Here is a 17210-nt window from a genome sequence, read left to right as displayed (position 1 = left end):
TACTGTTGCCGCTCGCGCGCTCCCTACTAGATGAGCGCGCGCTCTGAGCACGCGCATTACACAGGATAGATGATAGATAGATAGATAGATAGATAGATAGATAGATAGATAGATAGATAGATAGGTAGGTAGGTAGGTAGGTAGGTAGGTAGGTAGGTAGGTAGGTAGGTAGGTAGCAGACAGACAGGCAGGCAGGCAGGCAGGCAGGCAGGCAGGCAGGCAGGCAGGCAGACAGACAGACCGACCGACCGACCGACCGACCGACCGACCGACCGACCGACCGACCGACCGACAGACAGACAGACAGACAGACAGACAGACAGACAGACAGACAGACAGACAGACAGACAGACAGACAGACAGACAGACAGATAGATAGATAGATAGATAGATAGATAGATAGATAGATAGATAGATAGATAGATAGATAGATAGATAGATAACATTTAAAGTGACACTCAGCATCCTAAAGTTAACCCTTGTGCGCTGTTGGGTCATTTTCATCCTCTCTTTCATCATTTATTCCATATATTCTCATTAATTACTGTAAATTCCCATATATTCCTGTTTATTCCCATATATTCTCATTTATTACTGATAGGTCGTTTGATAGTTACATTAAAAGGGATAATAAAAGACAATCAGCAACCTAAAGTTAACCCTTGTGTGCTGTTGGGTCGTTTTCATCCACACTGGGATGAGTTTGTGTATTCATTTTACCACAACTTTCTCTGTTTCAGCAAATGGAATGATTTTTGCTGACAAATCTTAGTTCGACACATATTTTGGGGGGGAAAAAACTAATTTATTACCATTTTGTTATGTTTGTGGCTTTTTTCGCTCCATTAACTTCCATTATAATGGCATTTTTTGATTGCAAAGTCATGAGAGAAACCATTGCATACTTACCTTAATATGTTTAATTAAAAAATGAAAACAAAATGAGCCCCTCAGCTCTCAGAAAGAGAGAATATAGTACAGTACGTGAATTTATGCACGCACACACACACACACACACACACGCATACACACACACAGTCTCTCTCTCTCTCTCTCTCTCTCTCTCTCTCTCTCTCTCTCTCTCTCTCTCTCTTTCTTTCTCTCTCTCTCTCTCTCTCTAATTTGCTGTTTTACTCCATATCACTCCATACAAAAGTAAGAAGCTTTTTTGCATAGGGTTATCTAAATTGTCAGAACAATACTCAAGGGTTAAAGGTTATAGTAAAGTGTGTGTTTGTTTAATGGCAATAACAGGCAATTGCAATGAAAATACAGTAGAATAAGTATAATACAAACACTGCAAATATTTTTGCACAAAAAGAGAATGATAATTTTAAAATGTTACAATATTGTGGCAAAGAGAAAGATACAAATTAATGCAGAATATTAAATAAAGCATGTTTTAGATGTTTTAACTGCTTCTCGTTTTGAGACTCGGTAATGGTATTCAAGCACAGATCAAATTCTCATTTAAAAATGCCAAATTTGATTTACATTGAGTAATTTTACACTTATATATAAAAAACTTTCAAATAAACAATATTAAAACCCCAAAACAACAATTCTATAGCTTAAAGAATGACACATTTGATCAGTGGAGTAGCGCCCTCTCATGCTCAACTTCAGTAATTACTGCTACAAATGCGACACCGCCAGACACTGGCCAACGACAGTGTCTGATTTTCACACACCACCCGAATGAAACGTCCCCGTAAACTCATTACAAAATTCAAAGATATATTTTTAAACCTTAAAAATCATTTTGAAAACATAACTGTTGTTCCCAACATTGTGTGCGGAACCATTATCCACAGTATTGTTTCCTCGTGTAATGCTGCTGCGCGCGTGTGCTACAGTGTGAGGTGTCCGTCCGAAAGAGCAGTCATGGCAGCTTCAGACCTCTTTAAAACTTTATTATACACAGTCAACAATCTCCTGCAGCAACACAAATACAAAACTGCGCTGGCGGTCCTCAAAGGCTTCAGGAATGGAGCTGTGTGAGTTTAAATAGGCTTTTATTTTTATGCACGTTTGCTAATAATTGAGTTTTACGTTAATGTAATTGCAATTATCGTTTCCCTTTGCCTTAAATCACTTTTGATTACATTTAATATACGTAAGCAAATAAAATATGCTATATCTGTCCCCTTTTTTGAGCGTAGTAAATATTTAACATATAATTGCAGCGATATATTTGAACGTTTTTAGTTTTAAACATAATACCGAGTGTAAACATTAAGATATTCAGTGTTTATGCTATGTTTATTCTGCAATTTTTGTATTTTATGTCCTTTTTTTCTCAGATATGGTGCTAAAATCCGTGCCCCTCACGCCCTTGTGATGACGTTTCTCTTCAGAAGTGGCAGGTGAACTTTGAGCTCTCATGATATGCTCATCTCTTTATTTTATGGACCTAATAACACTGTAATATTTTTGTTATTTGCATATTTATATATAAAATCTCTATGCAAAATCTAAATATACAAAATAAATGTGTTTATATATAAAATTAAATGTCTTTTTAAGTGTGTGCATTTACGGTGAGGTTCTAAAGTCTGAGCATTACAGGTGTTAAACAGTGTAGAAGTATTTATGAATGCTTCAATTATAGTTTTGTTCAGTGTACAAATGTCCATTTTGGCGTCTGCGTTGATTTAAATTCATAAAAGTGAATTTGTAGACATAGAAAGTTTATGTCTAACACTATTTGTGACAATAAAACCTCAAAATATGATTGTTGATGGAAAAATGTTCCATCTGTATTCAGTGTGACATGTAGCAATGATATTTACATTTATTTATTTATTTATTTATTTATTTATTTTTAGCTGTATGTTGCAGTCTAAAAGTCTGAGATGACCAAATTCACAGTTTATTCCCATATATTCTTGTTAATTCCTTGTTATTTCATTGAAATTCTATTGTGCCAGGATAAAGCACAATAATAGTTAATTAATAAACGTTTAAAAGCTATTAATAATAGATTAAAAAAACATAAATACAATTTTAAAGCCCATTCAATAAGAAAACATTTTATATTAAAATAATTTATTGCAATCTTACCATTTTTCTCTTTTTCTCTGAATTTTTCTTTATTCCCATATATTCCCGTTAATCCCCCTATATTCCCATTAATTCCTGTTTATTCCCTTTTATTGTGGTTATTTCTCCTTTATTCTCATTAATTCCTGTTTTCCCCCATGTATTCCTCTAAAATCCCAATAATTTCTGTTTATTCCCTATATTCCCATTTATTCCTGTTTAATCCCATATTCCTTTATATTCTCATTAATTCCTGTTTATTCCCATATATTCCCATATTGCTCTATATTACCATTTATTCCTGTTTATTCCAATATATTCCCGTTTATCCCCCTATGTTTCCATTAATTCCTGTTTATTCCAAAATATTCCCATATTCCTCAATATTCTCATTTATTCCTGTTTATTCCAATATATTCCCGTTTATGCCCCGATGTTTCCATTTATTCCTGTTTATTCCAATATATTCCCGTTTATCCCCCTATGTTTCCATTAATTCCTGTTTATTCCAAAATATTCCCATATTCCTCAATATTCTCATTTATTCCTGTTTATTCCAATATATTCCCGTTTATGCCCCGATGTTTCCATTTATTCCTGTTTATTCCAATATATTCCCGTTTATCCCCCTATGTTTCCATTAATTCCTGTTTATTCCAATATATTCCCATTAATCTCCCTATATTTCCATGAATTCCTGTTTATTCCCATATTCCTCTATATTCCCATTTATTCCTGTTTAATCCCATATTCCTCTATATTCCCATTTATTCCTGTTTAATCCCATATTCCTCTATATTCCCATTAATTCCTGTTTATTCCCATATTTTCCCATATTCCTATATATTCCCATTAATTCCTGTTTATTCCCATACATTCCCATATTCCTATATATTCCCATTAATTCCTGTTTATTCCCATATTCCTATATATTCCCATTAATTCCTGTTTATTCCCATACATTTCCATATTCCTATATATTCCCATTAATTCCTGTTTATTCCCATATTCCTATATATTCCCATTAATTCCTGTTTATTCCCATATTCCTATATATTCCCATTAATTCCTGTTTATTCCTATATTCCTATATATTCCCATTAATTCCTGTTTATTCCCATATTCCTATATATTCCCATTAATTCCTGTTTATTCCCATACATTTCCATATTCCTATATATTCCCATTAATTCCTGTTTATTCCCATATTCCTATATATTCCCATTAATTCCTGTTTATTCCCATATTCCTATATATTCCCATTAATTCCTGTTTATTCCCATATTCCTATATATTCCCATTAATTCCTGTTTATTCCCATATTCCTATATATTCCCATTAATTCCTGTTTATTCCCATATTCCTATATATTCCCATTAATTCCTGTTTATTCCCATATAATCCCATATTCCTCTATATTCCCATTAATTACTGTTCATTCCCATCTATTGTTGTTATTTCCCTTTATTCTCATTAATTCCTGTTTTTCTCCAAATATTCCTCTATAATCCAATTAATTTCTGTTTATTCCCATGTATTCCCATTATTTCCTGTTTATTCCATATATTGTCGTTATTTCCCATTTATTCTCATTAATTCCTGTTTTTCCCCATATATTCCTATTTATTCCACTATAATGCCATTAATTCCTGTTTATTCTCATATATTCCAATAGTCCTCTATATTCCCATAAATTCCCATATATTCCAGTTTATTCCTCTATATTCCTATTAATTCCTGTTTGTTTCCATATATTCCAGTTCATTCCTCTATATTCCCATTAATTCCTGTTTATTCTCATATATTCCAATAGTCCTCTATATTCCCATAAATTCCCATATATTCCAGTTTATTCCTCTATATTCCTATTAATTCCTGTTTGTTCCCATATATTCCAGTTCATTCCTCTACATTCCCATTAATTCCTGTTTATTCCCATTAATTTCCATAGAAATATTTGAGTTTTGACATCTCCCAGAATTTTGCAACCCTAAGTATAACCCAGTGCAATCTCTGCTTTCCGTTTGCCGCTGAACAGTCTGAGAGAGAAGTTTCGTGCGATCGCGCAGGCCACATACACTCACTCCAGGAATCTGGCCTGCTTCGTGTTCACATATAAAGGCCTGCAGGCTCTTCAGCAGCAGCTGCAGGGCAAACAGATGCAGTCACACTCCTTTCTGGCCGCCTGTGTTGGAGGATGGCTGGTGTTTGGGGAGAACAACAACATCAACAGTCAGGTGAGGGGAAAAGTGCATATGTTTATTACTATTATAAATGGTCACGAAATACCAAAGCACATTTTTGAGATGTTGACAGTCATTTATATGTTCCACGTTGCTAAAAACACTATTAAAAACTTCCCTAAAGAGTGAAAATTGGTTGTTTTTGTGTTGTTTCGAGCAAATTCATTCTTCTGGTTTGAAAAGAAATTTACGTCATGGCCATGCGATCATGGTGTAAATTCCAGCATGGAGACTGGATGTCTGTACCGGCTGGTACAAAGTGGCATCATTGAGTTTTCAACATATCAGTGCATTAATTCATGAGAGAGACTTGGTTTAAACCAATCAGCACGCTCTATTGTGAATGAGATGCAACTTAAATGCAAATGTAGATCAATGAAATGAGAACTCAGAAAGCTTGTTTGTAAAAAGCCAGACATATCAAATGTCAGATAAAAGAAAAATCCAGTTAAAAGGGAATTTAAAGTAACAGTATACATTTGCAGTATATATTGTATATATTTTTTGTTTATACATTTTGTTACGTTCACTCTTGAACAATTCAATCTGTTCTTGATTAATTAAAGTAAATACAGTTTAAGTTATATTTTGAATATCACTGTAGCACATTTTTCACAAAAATACTGAACACACATGCTAAAATACAGTAATAATAATAGCTTTAAAAATAATAAACTTTAATAGATAATAATAAATTATCTTTAATAATTTAGCTTTAATAAATAATAATAATAGCTTTAATAAATAAAAAAACTGAAAATGTATTAATAAGTTTATAAAATCTATTAATAATGTCTTTAAAAAACACAAATGTATTCCATTTAAAAGCACATTCAATAAGAAAACTTGATTTATATGGCAATTACATTTCAGTTTTTAATTTATTTTATTAAATAAATGCAGCCTTTTTGAGAAGAAAAATAAAAGAAAAATGTTTTGTTTTAATTTTAAAACATTAAATATTCTTACCTATCCCTAAGTTTGACTGGTAGTATAATAAAAATTAATAAATAATAATAATAATACAAGTTGTTCTTGAAAACTGGAGTAATAATTAATTAATTCATTTTTTAGCCTAGTCCCTTTATTAATCTGGGGTCGCCACAGCGGAATGAACCGCCAAATTATCCAGCATATGTTTTATGCAGCGGATGCCCTTCCAGCTGCAACCCATCACTGGGAAACACATACACACTTATTCCCACACACATATACTACGGACAATTTAGCCTACCCAATTCACCTGTACCGCATGTCTTTGGACTGTGGAAACCGGAGCACCCGGAGGAAACCCACGCGAATGCAGGGAGAACATGCAAACTCCACACAGAAACGCCAGCCGAGGCTCGAACCAGCGACCTTCTTGCTGTGAGGCGACAGCACTACCTACTGCGCCACTGCATCGTCTGGAGTAATAATGATTCAAATTAATAAAATAATGAATTTAAAATATTTAGTAAAAATATCTTGGTTTTAGCTATCTTGCTTAAACTTAAAACAAACAAAAACAAATAAATAAACCTCATTTCATTTTGCAATAACCTTTCACAATTTTACAGTTTTTTTGTGTATATGTGATTAAATAAATGCAGTCTTTGTGAGAAGAATAAGCTTCTTTTAAACATTAAAAAAAATCTTAATTTTTGTAACAATATTAATAATAAACATAATAGGAATGCTACTAAAATAATGAGCGAAATAAATAAATATACAAGTATTTACAGAAAAAAAAACACACCTGTTAACCAAGTAACAAAAGCAGCATGCAATCTTCATTTTTAATTACCGTTTAAAATATGTATTGATCTCTAGCATATCTATATTTATTGATCTCTAGCACCAAAACTGAAAAAAAGCACAGCATAAATGTAATACACAACATGCATATTTATTCATTCATTCATTTTCCTTCAGCTCAGTCCCCTTATTTATCAGGGGTTTCCACAGCAGAATGAACCGCCAACTTATCCAGCACGTTTTACACCGCAGATGCCCTGCCAGCTGCAACCAAGTGCTGGGAAACACCCATACACTCTCAGATCCACACTCATAAACCATGGCCAATTTAGTTTACCCAATTCACCTATAGCGTATGTGTTTGGACTGTGGGGGAAACCGGAGCACCCTGAGGAAACCCACGCCAACACAGGGAGAACATGCAAACTCCACACGGAAATGCCAACTGACCCCGTCGGGGCTCGAACCAACGACCATCTTGCTGTGAGGCGACACTGCTAACCACTGAGCCACCGTGCCGCCCCTCAAGATGCATATAACATCTGTAACATAATGTGTGTTGCGTTGATCTGTTTGTGCAGATAAACATGTACCTGCTGTCCAGGATCCTCTTTGCTCTGTCTCGGCTGGCAGTGGAGAAAGGCTTGATCCCGCAGCCCAGAAAAGACCCGTTCCCGCTGTTCGCCACGCTGGTTTGGGGAATCGTGCTCTGGCTGTTTGAGTATTATCCTCATACGCTTCAGCCCTCGCTCCAGTCCTCCATGAACTACCTCTACCACGACAGCAACACGTGGCACGACATTACAGACTTTCTCATCTATAACAAGCCAAAAGCCCACTGAGAGGTACTGAAGCCACACTTCCAGAGTCCTGTGGTTGCTAAAAGGGATACAGCTGATGTTAATGAAAATGGTTTATGTTATCTATTAAATTACTCATTAATTGTGTTATTAACATCTACTCCCAACCCTAAACCTTCCCCTCACAGTAATGTAAAAACAGTATTTGTGACAAAAGTAATAATTATTTATTAAATTATCGATTAATTGTATTTTATTAACACCTATTTCTCACAGTAATGTAAAAACTGAAATTATAATGAAAATTATTGATTAAATTACCCTTTAATTGTGTTATTAACATCTACCTGCACCCCAACCCTAAACCTACCCCTCATAGCAATGTCAAAATGTTAATTATAATGAGAATTATTGATTAAATTACCCTCTAATTGTGTTATTACATCTATCTGCACCCTAACCCTAAACCTACCCCTCATAGCAATGTCAAAATGTTAATTATAATGAGAATTATTTATTAAATTACCCATAAATTGTATTTTATTAACGTGTACCCCTACTCCAACCCTAGACATGCCCCTCACACTAATGTAAAAGTACTAATTATGACAAAAACAGTTTATGTTATTTATTAAATTGCCCATTAATTGTATTTTATTAACACCTATTTCTCACAGTAATGTAAAAACTGAAATTATAATGAGATTATTGATTAAATTACCCTTTAATTGTGTTATTACATCTATCTGCACCCTAACCCTAAACCTACCCCTCATAGCAATGTCAAAATGTTAATTATAATGAGAATTATTTATTAAATTACCCATAAATGGTATTTTATAATACCTACTTCTTACAGTAATGTAAAAACTGAAATTATAAGGAAAATTATTGATTAAATTACCCTTTAATTGTGTTATTAACATCTACCTGCACCCCAACCCTAAACCTACCCCTCATAGCAATGTCAAAATGTTAATTATAATGAGAATTATTTATTAAATTACCCATAAATGGTATTTTATTAACGTCTACCCTTACTCCAACCCTAGACATGCCCCTCACACTAATGTAAAAATACTAATTATGACAAAAACAGTTTATATTATTTATTAAATTGCCCATTAATTGTATTTTATTAACACCTATCCCTACACCAATCCTAACAGTAATGAAAAAAAGCAGTAATTGTGTTGTAATAATATATTAACTTCCGTCAGCAGCTGTATCCCTTCTAGACTTTACTCCAGAGCCTAGCCTAAATAACAAGCTGCATTTGTATTTTATTGACAGGTTTAACAGCCTCACATTTACCTGTGATTCATGTGTAAATCAGATTTGTCCAAGCTCATCTGTTGTCAAAATAGTGCATAGTTAGAAGTTGCACAAAATGACTTATTTTGCACATTGTTCAAGGGGTAGTTCACCCAAAAATGAAAATTTACTCACGGTTTCTTTCCTTTTATCGATTGAACACAAAAGTAGATAGTTTGAAAGATGCTGGAAACCTTTAACCATTGACATCCATAGTAGGACAAATAAATTCAATTGAAGTCAATAGTTACCAGGTTTCAACATTCTTCAAAATATCTTCTTTGTGTTTTCAACAGAAAAAAGAAACAAACAGGTTTTTGACAAGTGAAGGAAGAATAATTGATGACAGAATTTTCACTTTTTTGTGAACTATCCTTTAGTCTGCTCCAAAAATTATGTTTGCATATTGGATACAGGCAGTTTATAATACAGATTAATCATATTTCATTGTGTTTCTATGTAATTCCTATTATTCACAATGCTAGTTAGTTTGTCTACATAATAGAGGATGATTTATTTACTTTTATTTGTGATTCATATTTAAATCAAATTGACTGGAATGGATTATATTTGCTCCATTTGTTGTACATTTACTTTCAGATTTACTCTTGCTCATGATAAATTTGATGAAACATCTTGTAATGTTTGCCTGGCTCGTCACCCAAAATCTCAAGACATTGTGTTTGCATTATGAAGTTTGCTTTAAGGGTCTAATATTTGACACATTGTGACATGATTTCAGAATAGAAATGCTCAACGGCTGAAGGATTTAATTGCATCGCCTGTATTTTTGACCCACAGGAATCATCGATGTCTAACCACAGAAGAAGTCTTCCTGCATTTGTGTTTTTATACATGTTTTGAAGTTCCACTAAATCACTTTTACACATTGTCAAGACTGTAACTGATTATATTTGCTCTAGGTTGTATTAGATTTACAGTACCCTCAGCTGTGTTTATGCTAAAGTTTTCAAAAAAACATGTAAGAACAGAAATTAAATCTTTTTAGTTTCACATTTCATGCGAACGAACAAAAATAAATCCTAAATTTACAATCCTTATTTTATTTGAGCACATTTTTAGTTTTAAAATGAACAATTAGTCAGTGCAAGTTATTCTACTGTAAAAAAAAACAAAAAAAAACAGCTTGTTTTGGTAATCAATCAAAATCTGATCATCTGCTCTGGAAAGGCAGTCCTTCTCTGATTATGTCAGTTTGACTCTGATTGGCTGAAATATGCCACATTTTCTGCTGCGGTCACACTAGAGTTTGAGCATGCAAAATTCTGCCGTGCAGCCCCGTGAAAAGGGGCGGGATTAAACAAGATTATTCGACATTAAAAAAGCAAGCGATTGGTCCATATTTTATATTTCTGCACAGAGAGGTCATGTTTTAAGGTTGTTTCTATATCGGATACGTTTGCGGTCGGAGGTTAACGAGACTAATTTGTAATATTTATTACATTTCCGATTTATTGTATTTTATTAACATCCAACCCTAAACTCAACCGTCGCAGTAAGGTTAAAACAGTATACCAAGTATTATTTATGTTCTCTATTAAATTACCCAATAAATTGTATTATTTAAAGCCTAAACTCACCCCAACCCTAAACCCAACCGTCACAGTAAGGTTAAAACAGTAGTTATACCAAGTATTATTTATGTTATCTATTAAATTACCCAATAAATTGTATTATTTAAAGCCTACCCCCACCCCAACCCTAAACTCAACCGTCATAGTACTGTAGAAATATTAGTTATTGTTATACAGTGTCATTAAAAAATGCTGCTACATTAATGTGCATATCGCACTTCCGGCCGGCTGCGTATCAGATCTAGACTCTACCATGTTTTGATCTTCAGTTGGTCTCACGCAATCACAAGATGCGATTTCGCAGGTTAAAGGTTCCTCAAATGGTTCAGATCTTACCTTGAAGGAAGAGGTTACTATGTCAGTATAGGTGACCATAGGTCAGGGTGGACACCCATGACATGTGGAGTCCCACAAGGCTCGATTCTGGCACCACTCCTGTTCAACCTTTATATGCTCCCTCTGAGCCAAATAATGAGAAAGAACCAAATATCCTACCACAGCTATGCTGATGACACTCAGATCTACCTAGCCTTACTGCCTAATGACTACAGCCCCATTGACACCCTCTGCCAATGCATTGATGAAATTAACAATTGGATGTGCCAAAACTTTCTTCAGTTAAACAAAGAGAAAACTGAAGTCATTGCGTTTGGGAACAGAGATGAGGTTCTCAAGGTGAATGCGTACCTTGGCTCTAAGGGTCAAACAACAAAACATAAGGTCAAGAATCTTGGTGTGACTCTGGAGTCAGATCTGAGTTTCAATAGTCATATCAAAGCAGTTAGTAAATCAGCATACTATCATCTCAAAAACATTGCAAGAATTAGATGCTTTGTTTCCAGTGAAGACTTAGAGAAACTTGTTCATGCTTTTATCAGCAGCAGGGTGGATTACTGTAATGGCCTCCTCACTGGCCTTCCCAAAAAGACAGTCAGACAGTTGCAGCTCATCCAGAACGCTGCGGCCAGAATTCTGACCAGAACCAGGAAATCAGAGCACATCACACCTGTCCTCAGGTCTTTACACTGGCTCCCAGTCACATTTAGAATAGATTTTAAAGTATTATTACTGGTCTATAAATCACTAAATGGCCTAGGACCTCAATACATTACAGATATGCTCACTGAATACAAACCTAACAGATCACTCAGATCTTTAGGATCAAATAGATTAGAAATCCCAAGAGTTCAGTCAAAGCAGGGTGAATCGGCTTTCAGCTACTACGCCCCTCGTTGCTGGAATCAGCTTCCAGAAATGATCAGATGTGCTCCAACATTAGGCACATTCAAATCAAGACTGAAAACACATCTGTTTAGCTGTGCCTTTACTGAATGAGCACTGTGCTACGTCCGACTACTATGTTTTTCTCTTCTTTTTAATTCTTTTATAACACATTTTATCAGCTTTTATTTTATTTTTATTCTTACCATTTTTATGTTTGTTTTTATTTCTCTTATAATTGTTTCTTTTATTCCTGTTTATGTAAAGCACTTTGAATTGCCACTGTGTATGAAATGTGCTATATAAATAAACTTGCCTTGCCTTGCCTTGCCTTGCCTAAAGAGTTCACCAAGCTTGAACTCTGCAATGCAGCGACATGAGAAACTTGTCGCACGAGCTTGTGTTTCCAGTCTGTCACGTTCGCATGCATATGAATGGGGGTAAACCCCACCCCCTACTAAATATTTGGTTTCAGTATCTAACAAATGTCTGCAGCAACTTCTGGTTGATGCATCCGAGAAAACTTCCCTATATTTTTTTCATTACTGTAATGTCTCCAGAAACTTCTCCAAATATGCACTAATCTCTATTCTAGTTAGTGCATAGTAGTAGTTACTATAACTTATTGTTAAAATTACAAAGCTCTCACCCTCAGACCATCCAAGATTATTATTTTTTATTCAGTTTTGAAGAAGATTTTTAGCTGACACCACAGTCTGTTATTTGTTATATTATTATAATGCAAGTCAAACATTATACATTGAGAGTGCGAAAACATTGAAAAAACTAAATTAATATTATTTGTGTGAATGATATATTAAAGCGATCAGTCTGTGCAAGAAACTGAGCATTATTTAGAAATAAAACCTCATTTTTGTTGTGCAATATAGTTTTTGGAGTGAAATCTGACGTGTCGATCAGACATGTGGTGTGTTTTGCTGTTGTTGTTCTACATGTGTGTGTACTGAAGGCGAGTCTGGCAGTTTGAACACTGCAGTGCTCATTTATCTACTGTTTTCAGCATTTTCTGGTGTCACGTTGCATTATAAACTAATGTAATAATCTCCACATTCAAACTTAACAGTGATGAAGAAAAGAGTTTGACTGATATTTTCTTCTGATTATCTGTTTGGTCGTGGAGGTCCACAGTTTATTTTGCTTTCAGCACTGCTGAATTGTGGATCATTGTCTTGCTGATTGTGAAATGTTCTTAATAGCCAATAATAATAATAATAATAAACATGGAAATGTATAGGTGAACCATGTTTTATTTTAGTGCATATTTGATAGGAATTAACCTCTTCATTGATTAAATACTGCTGTTAAGATAAAAGTTTGTATTTACATAATATATACATGTGTACTGTTTATATTTATGTATATTTGTATAAATCCACACACTTACTGTACGTAAAATACAAAAATATACAAAATTAATATAGAGGTATGATAATTTACACCAGTTATTTGCATAAAGTGACAATATGTCAATAAAAATATTTACCATTTTCAGACCATGGTAAGAAAGAAAATTGATATTGAGGATTGGGTGAGAAACCAAAAAGAAAGCTGTATTTATAAATCTTTATAAAGGTATTTAATGCATTATAATGCTGAGCAATGAATTAATTTAAAAACCTGTAAAGAAAAAAAAAACCTAGCACGGCAACACTGATGTGTGTTTATTCAGGGAAGGGCCTCAAACAAGCAACAGCACTAGATTAATAACTTAGATTATTTCTATTTACAGGGTATGAATGAACGCCCAGACCTTTCTGTACATTCCTGAGAAAGTCTTCAGAATCTGAAAAAGGTTTTCTTTTATTATTAATTCACTTTTATAAACTGAGGTCAACTATTCATTTAACCTCAGATCAATAGCGTCAATAACGTTTGTACTGAATCTATTTATTTATGATTTATAAATGATATGATATAATATTATGAATATTATGAATGATATTATATATATATATATATATATATATATATATATATATATATATATATATATATATATATATATATATATATATATATATATATATATATATATATATACACACACACACATACAGTGAGCAAATTTTTGAAAATAAATATTTTTACCCATTCTGACTTCAACTGTAGTTTTAGGCTGCACATTTTTGAACCATTATTGTAAGTTGTTTTATAATATTGTAAAGCATCCTTTAGGAAATATTAAATTGAGCACTGTATTATACAGAAATATTATATGCCGAGCACTGTATATACAGTTGAAGTAGGAATTATTAGCCCCCCTGAATAATTAGCCCCGCTGTTTATTTTTTTCTCCAATTTCTGTTTAACAGAGAGCAGATTTATTCAACACATTTCTAAACATAAAAGTTGTAATAACTCATTTCTAATAACTGATTTATTATTTTATTATATCTTTGCCATGATGACAGTAAATAATATTTGACTAGATATTCAAGACATTTCTATACAGCTTAAAGTGACGTCTAAATGCTTAACTAGGTTAATTAGGTTAACTAGTCAGGTTAGGGTAATTAGGCAAGTTATTGTATAATGATGGTTTGTTCTGTAGACTATCGAAAAAAATGAAAGCTTAAAGGGGCTAATAATATTGACCTTAAAATGTTTTTCAAGAAATTACAAAACTGCTTTTATTCTAGCTGAAATAAAACAAATAAGACTTTCTCCAGAAGAAAAAATATTATCGGAAATACTGTGAAAATTTCCTTGCTCTGTTAAACATCATTTGGGAAATATTTTTAAAAAAATCCAAAGGGGGTTTAATAATTCAGTATATTTGTGTGTGTGTGTGTGTAAATATATATATATATATATATATATATATATATATATATATATATATATATATATATATATATATATATATATATATATTAAATGTATTGTCAGATTCCTTACACTGCTGAAAAATCCAGCTTAAACCAGCCTAGGCTGGTTGGCTGGTTTTAGCTGGTTGACCAGCCTGGTTTTAGAGGGGTTTTGGCCGCTTTCAGGCTGGTTTCCAGCCATTTCCAGCCTGGTCTTAGCTGGTCAGGCTGGAAAATGACCAGCTAAATCCAGCTAAAACCAGCTTGACCAGCCTGGTTTAAGTTGGACATAGCTGGTTTTGGCTGGGCTTCCAGCCTGGCAAGTTGGTCAAGCTGGTTTTAGCTGGTCATTTTCCAGCCTGACCAGCTAAGACCAGGCTGGATACCAGCCTGAAAGTGGCCAAAACCCCTCTAAAACCAGGCTGGTCAACCAGCTAAAACCAGCCAACCAGCCTAGGCTGGTTTAAGCTGTTTTTTTCAGTAGGGTAGAATCAATCTAAATCTGTTATAATCGAATACTATTAGATTTAATCAGTTAAAAGATATGAATATGGTATAAATATCTAGCTGTAAATCAATCAGAATACAGAAATCTTACTACAGTAATTTATAGTAAATAGCATATTTGTTTTTAAGCCATAAAGCACTTGCATTAATGTATAGTGCCAATTGCATATTTGCTATGGTAACACAACTATAGTAATGTAAACAAAGTTTACTGTAGTACAGTATTATTACAGTTAATCAGGTCACAACTAGAGTGTGGTTAAAAACACTATAGTATTTTCAATGATTTACTATTGTCATGTGGGATGGTTTCGCATGTAACAGATGAGTAACAAAATAAATCTGTGCTGTTTTCATCGTATGAATTCATAATTAATCAGTGCCTAATAAAGAGTTCATTAACAAAACACTGTGATCAGGGGTCATATAAAGGTCTGGAGATCCAACCCCCGCCCTTAATATAATGTAACGTAGATTATAACTCATATCTCAGGTGATGCATGAGGAGCAGGTGTGGCCCGATACGCCTCCTTTTACCACAGAGCTGCCATTATTTATTACATCATTCCTGTATTATTTATATGACGAACGCAATGCGGTGCAAGTAGAAACATTAATGGCATTTACAGTTTCAGTGTCGGCGGAGAGGATTTCACCAGTCATGCATTACAAAGACATGCTTGTGAATTATTGTGAAATTACGTGAGAAAGTTGTGTGCACCGCAGGAATGAAGTATTCAATCTATTTGTCCATCTTTACATTTTATTAGGATGGATATTGAGGGTTTATTAAACTAATATGACATCTTTAGAGAGGGAAAATCAAGTGTGTTATCTTTTATTTAGTAGATTTCATCTTATATCTTGAAAATTGTTTTGTGTTGTATTTTTCACTTTCATTTCAGTCTAGTTTTATTGATTTTGATTTATGCTTTAGTTATTTAACAGTTCACCGACAACACGGTGGCTCAGTGGTTAGCACTGTCACCTCAAAGCAAGAAGGTCGCTGGTTCGAGTCCCGTCTGGGTCACCCTGCTGAAAAATCCAGCTTAAACCAGCCTAGGCTGGTTGGCTGGTTTTAGCTGGTAGACCATCCTGGTTTTAGAGGGGTTTTGGCCACTTCCAGCCTGGTCTTAGCTGGTCAGGCTGGAAAAAATCCAGCTAAATTCAACTTGACCAGCCTGGTTTAAGCTGGACATAGCTGGTTTTGGCTGGGCTCCCAGTCTGGCTAGGCTGGTTTTAGCTAGTCATTTTCCAGCCTGACCAGTTAAGACCAGGCTGGAAGTGGCCAAAACCCCTCTAAAACCAGGCTGGTCAACCAGCTAAAACCAGCCAACAAGCCTAGGCTGGTTTAAGCTGTTTTTTTCAGTAGGGCAGGCGTATTTGTGTGGAGTATTTGTCTCTCCGTGTTGGCGTGGGGTTCCTCCGGGTGATCCGGTTTCCCCCATAGTCCAAACACATGCGCTATAGGGGAATTGGGTAAACTAAATTGGCCCTAGTCTATGTGTGTGCGTGAATGAGTGTGAATGGGTGTTTCCCAGTACTGGGTTTCGGCTGAAAGGGCATCTGCTGTTTAAAACATATGCTGTTGGCATAGTTGGCAGTTCATACCACTGTTGCGACTCCTGAAATAGAGACTGAGCTGAATGAATGAATGACTGAAAGGAGAAAGAATGAAAAATGCCAGATATTTCCTTGATGAAATACTCTTGGTCTGTCCTGATCTCACTTTTCTCCTTTTCACCTTTTCACTTTTCTCCCACTGGGAGGAGTAAGTCTGTCTGCATCACACACACACACACACACACACACACACACACACTCTACTGATGTTGTGTGTGTGTGATTGTGTAATAGCATGAGGTGTGGGCTCTGTCGATCGTAACTTCAGTCATGAATGTGGTCTGTCAGCTTCAGTGGAAA

General features: G+C 34.5%; 1 protein-coding gene across 2 annotated transcripts; it reads left to right on the top strand.

The window, feature by feature from the left end:
* The first annotated feature begins 1867 nt into the window (after positions 1-1867).
* Positions 1868-10040, top strand: pxmp4 (peroxisomal membrane protein 4). Of its 2 annotated transcripts, XM_056459348.1 has the most exons (5): positions 1868-1997; positions 2304-2366; positions 5081-5279; positions 7604-7867; positions 9938-10040. In XM_056459348.1, the coding sequence occupies exons 1-4, from the start codon at positions 1885-1887 to the stop codon at positions 7862-7864; spliced, it is 636 nt and encodes a 211-aa protein (XP_056315323.1). In that variant the 5' UTR covers positions 1868-1884; the 3' UTR covers positions 7865-7867; positions 9938-10040. The 2 variants fall into 2 exon arrangements, with proteins under 2 accessions (XP_056315323.1, XP_056315322.1); XM_056459347.1 differs by having other exon boundaries at positions 7604-10040.
* The last annotated feature ends 7170 nt before the right edge of the window (positions 10041-17210 follow it).

The sequence above is a fragment of the Danio aesculapii genome, chromosome 6, assembly GCF_903798145.1.
Source record: "Danio aesculapii chromosome 6, fDanAes4.1, whole genome shotgun sequence".
NCBI classification, from domain to species: Eukaryota; Metazoa; Chordata; class Actinopteri; order Cypriniformes; family Danionidae; genus Danio; species Danio aesculapii.
Note: the sequence above shows the minus strand (reverse complement) of the source record. Positions and strands in the feature narration are given on the sequence as shown.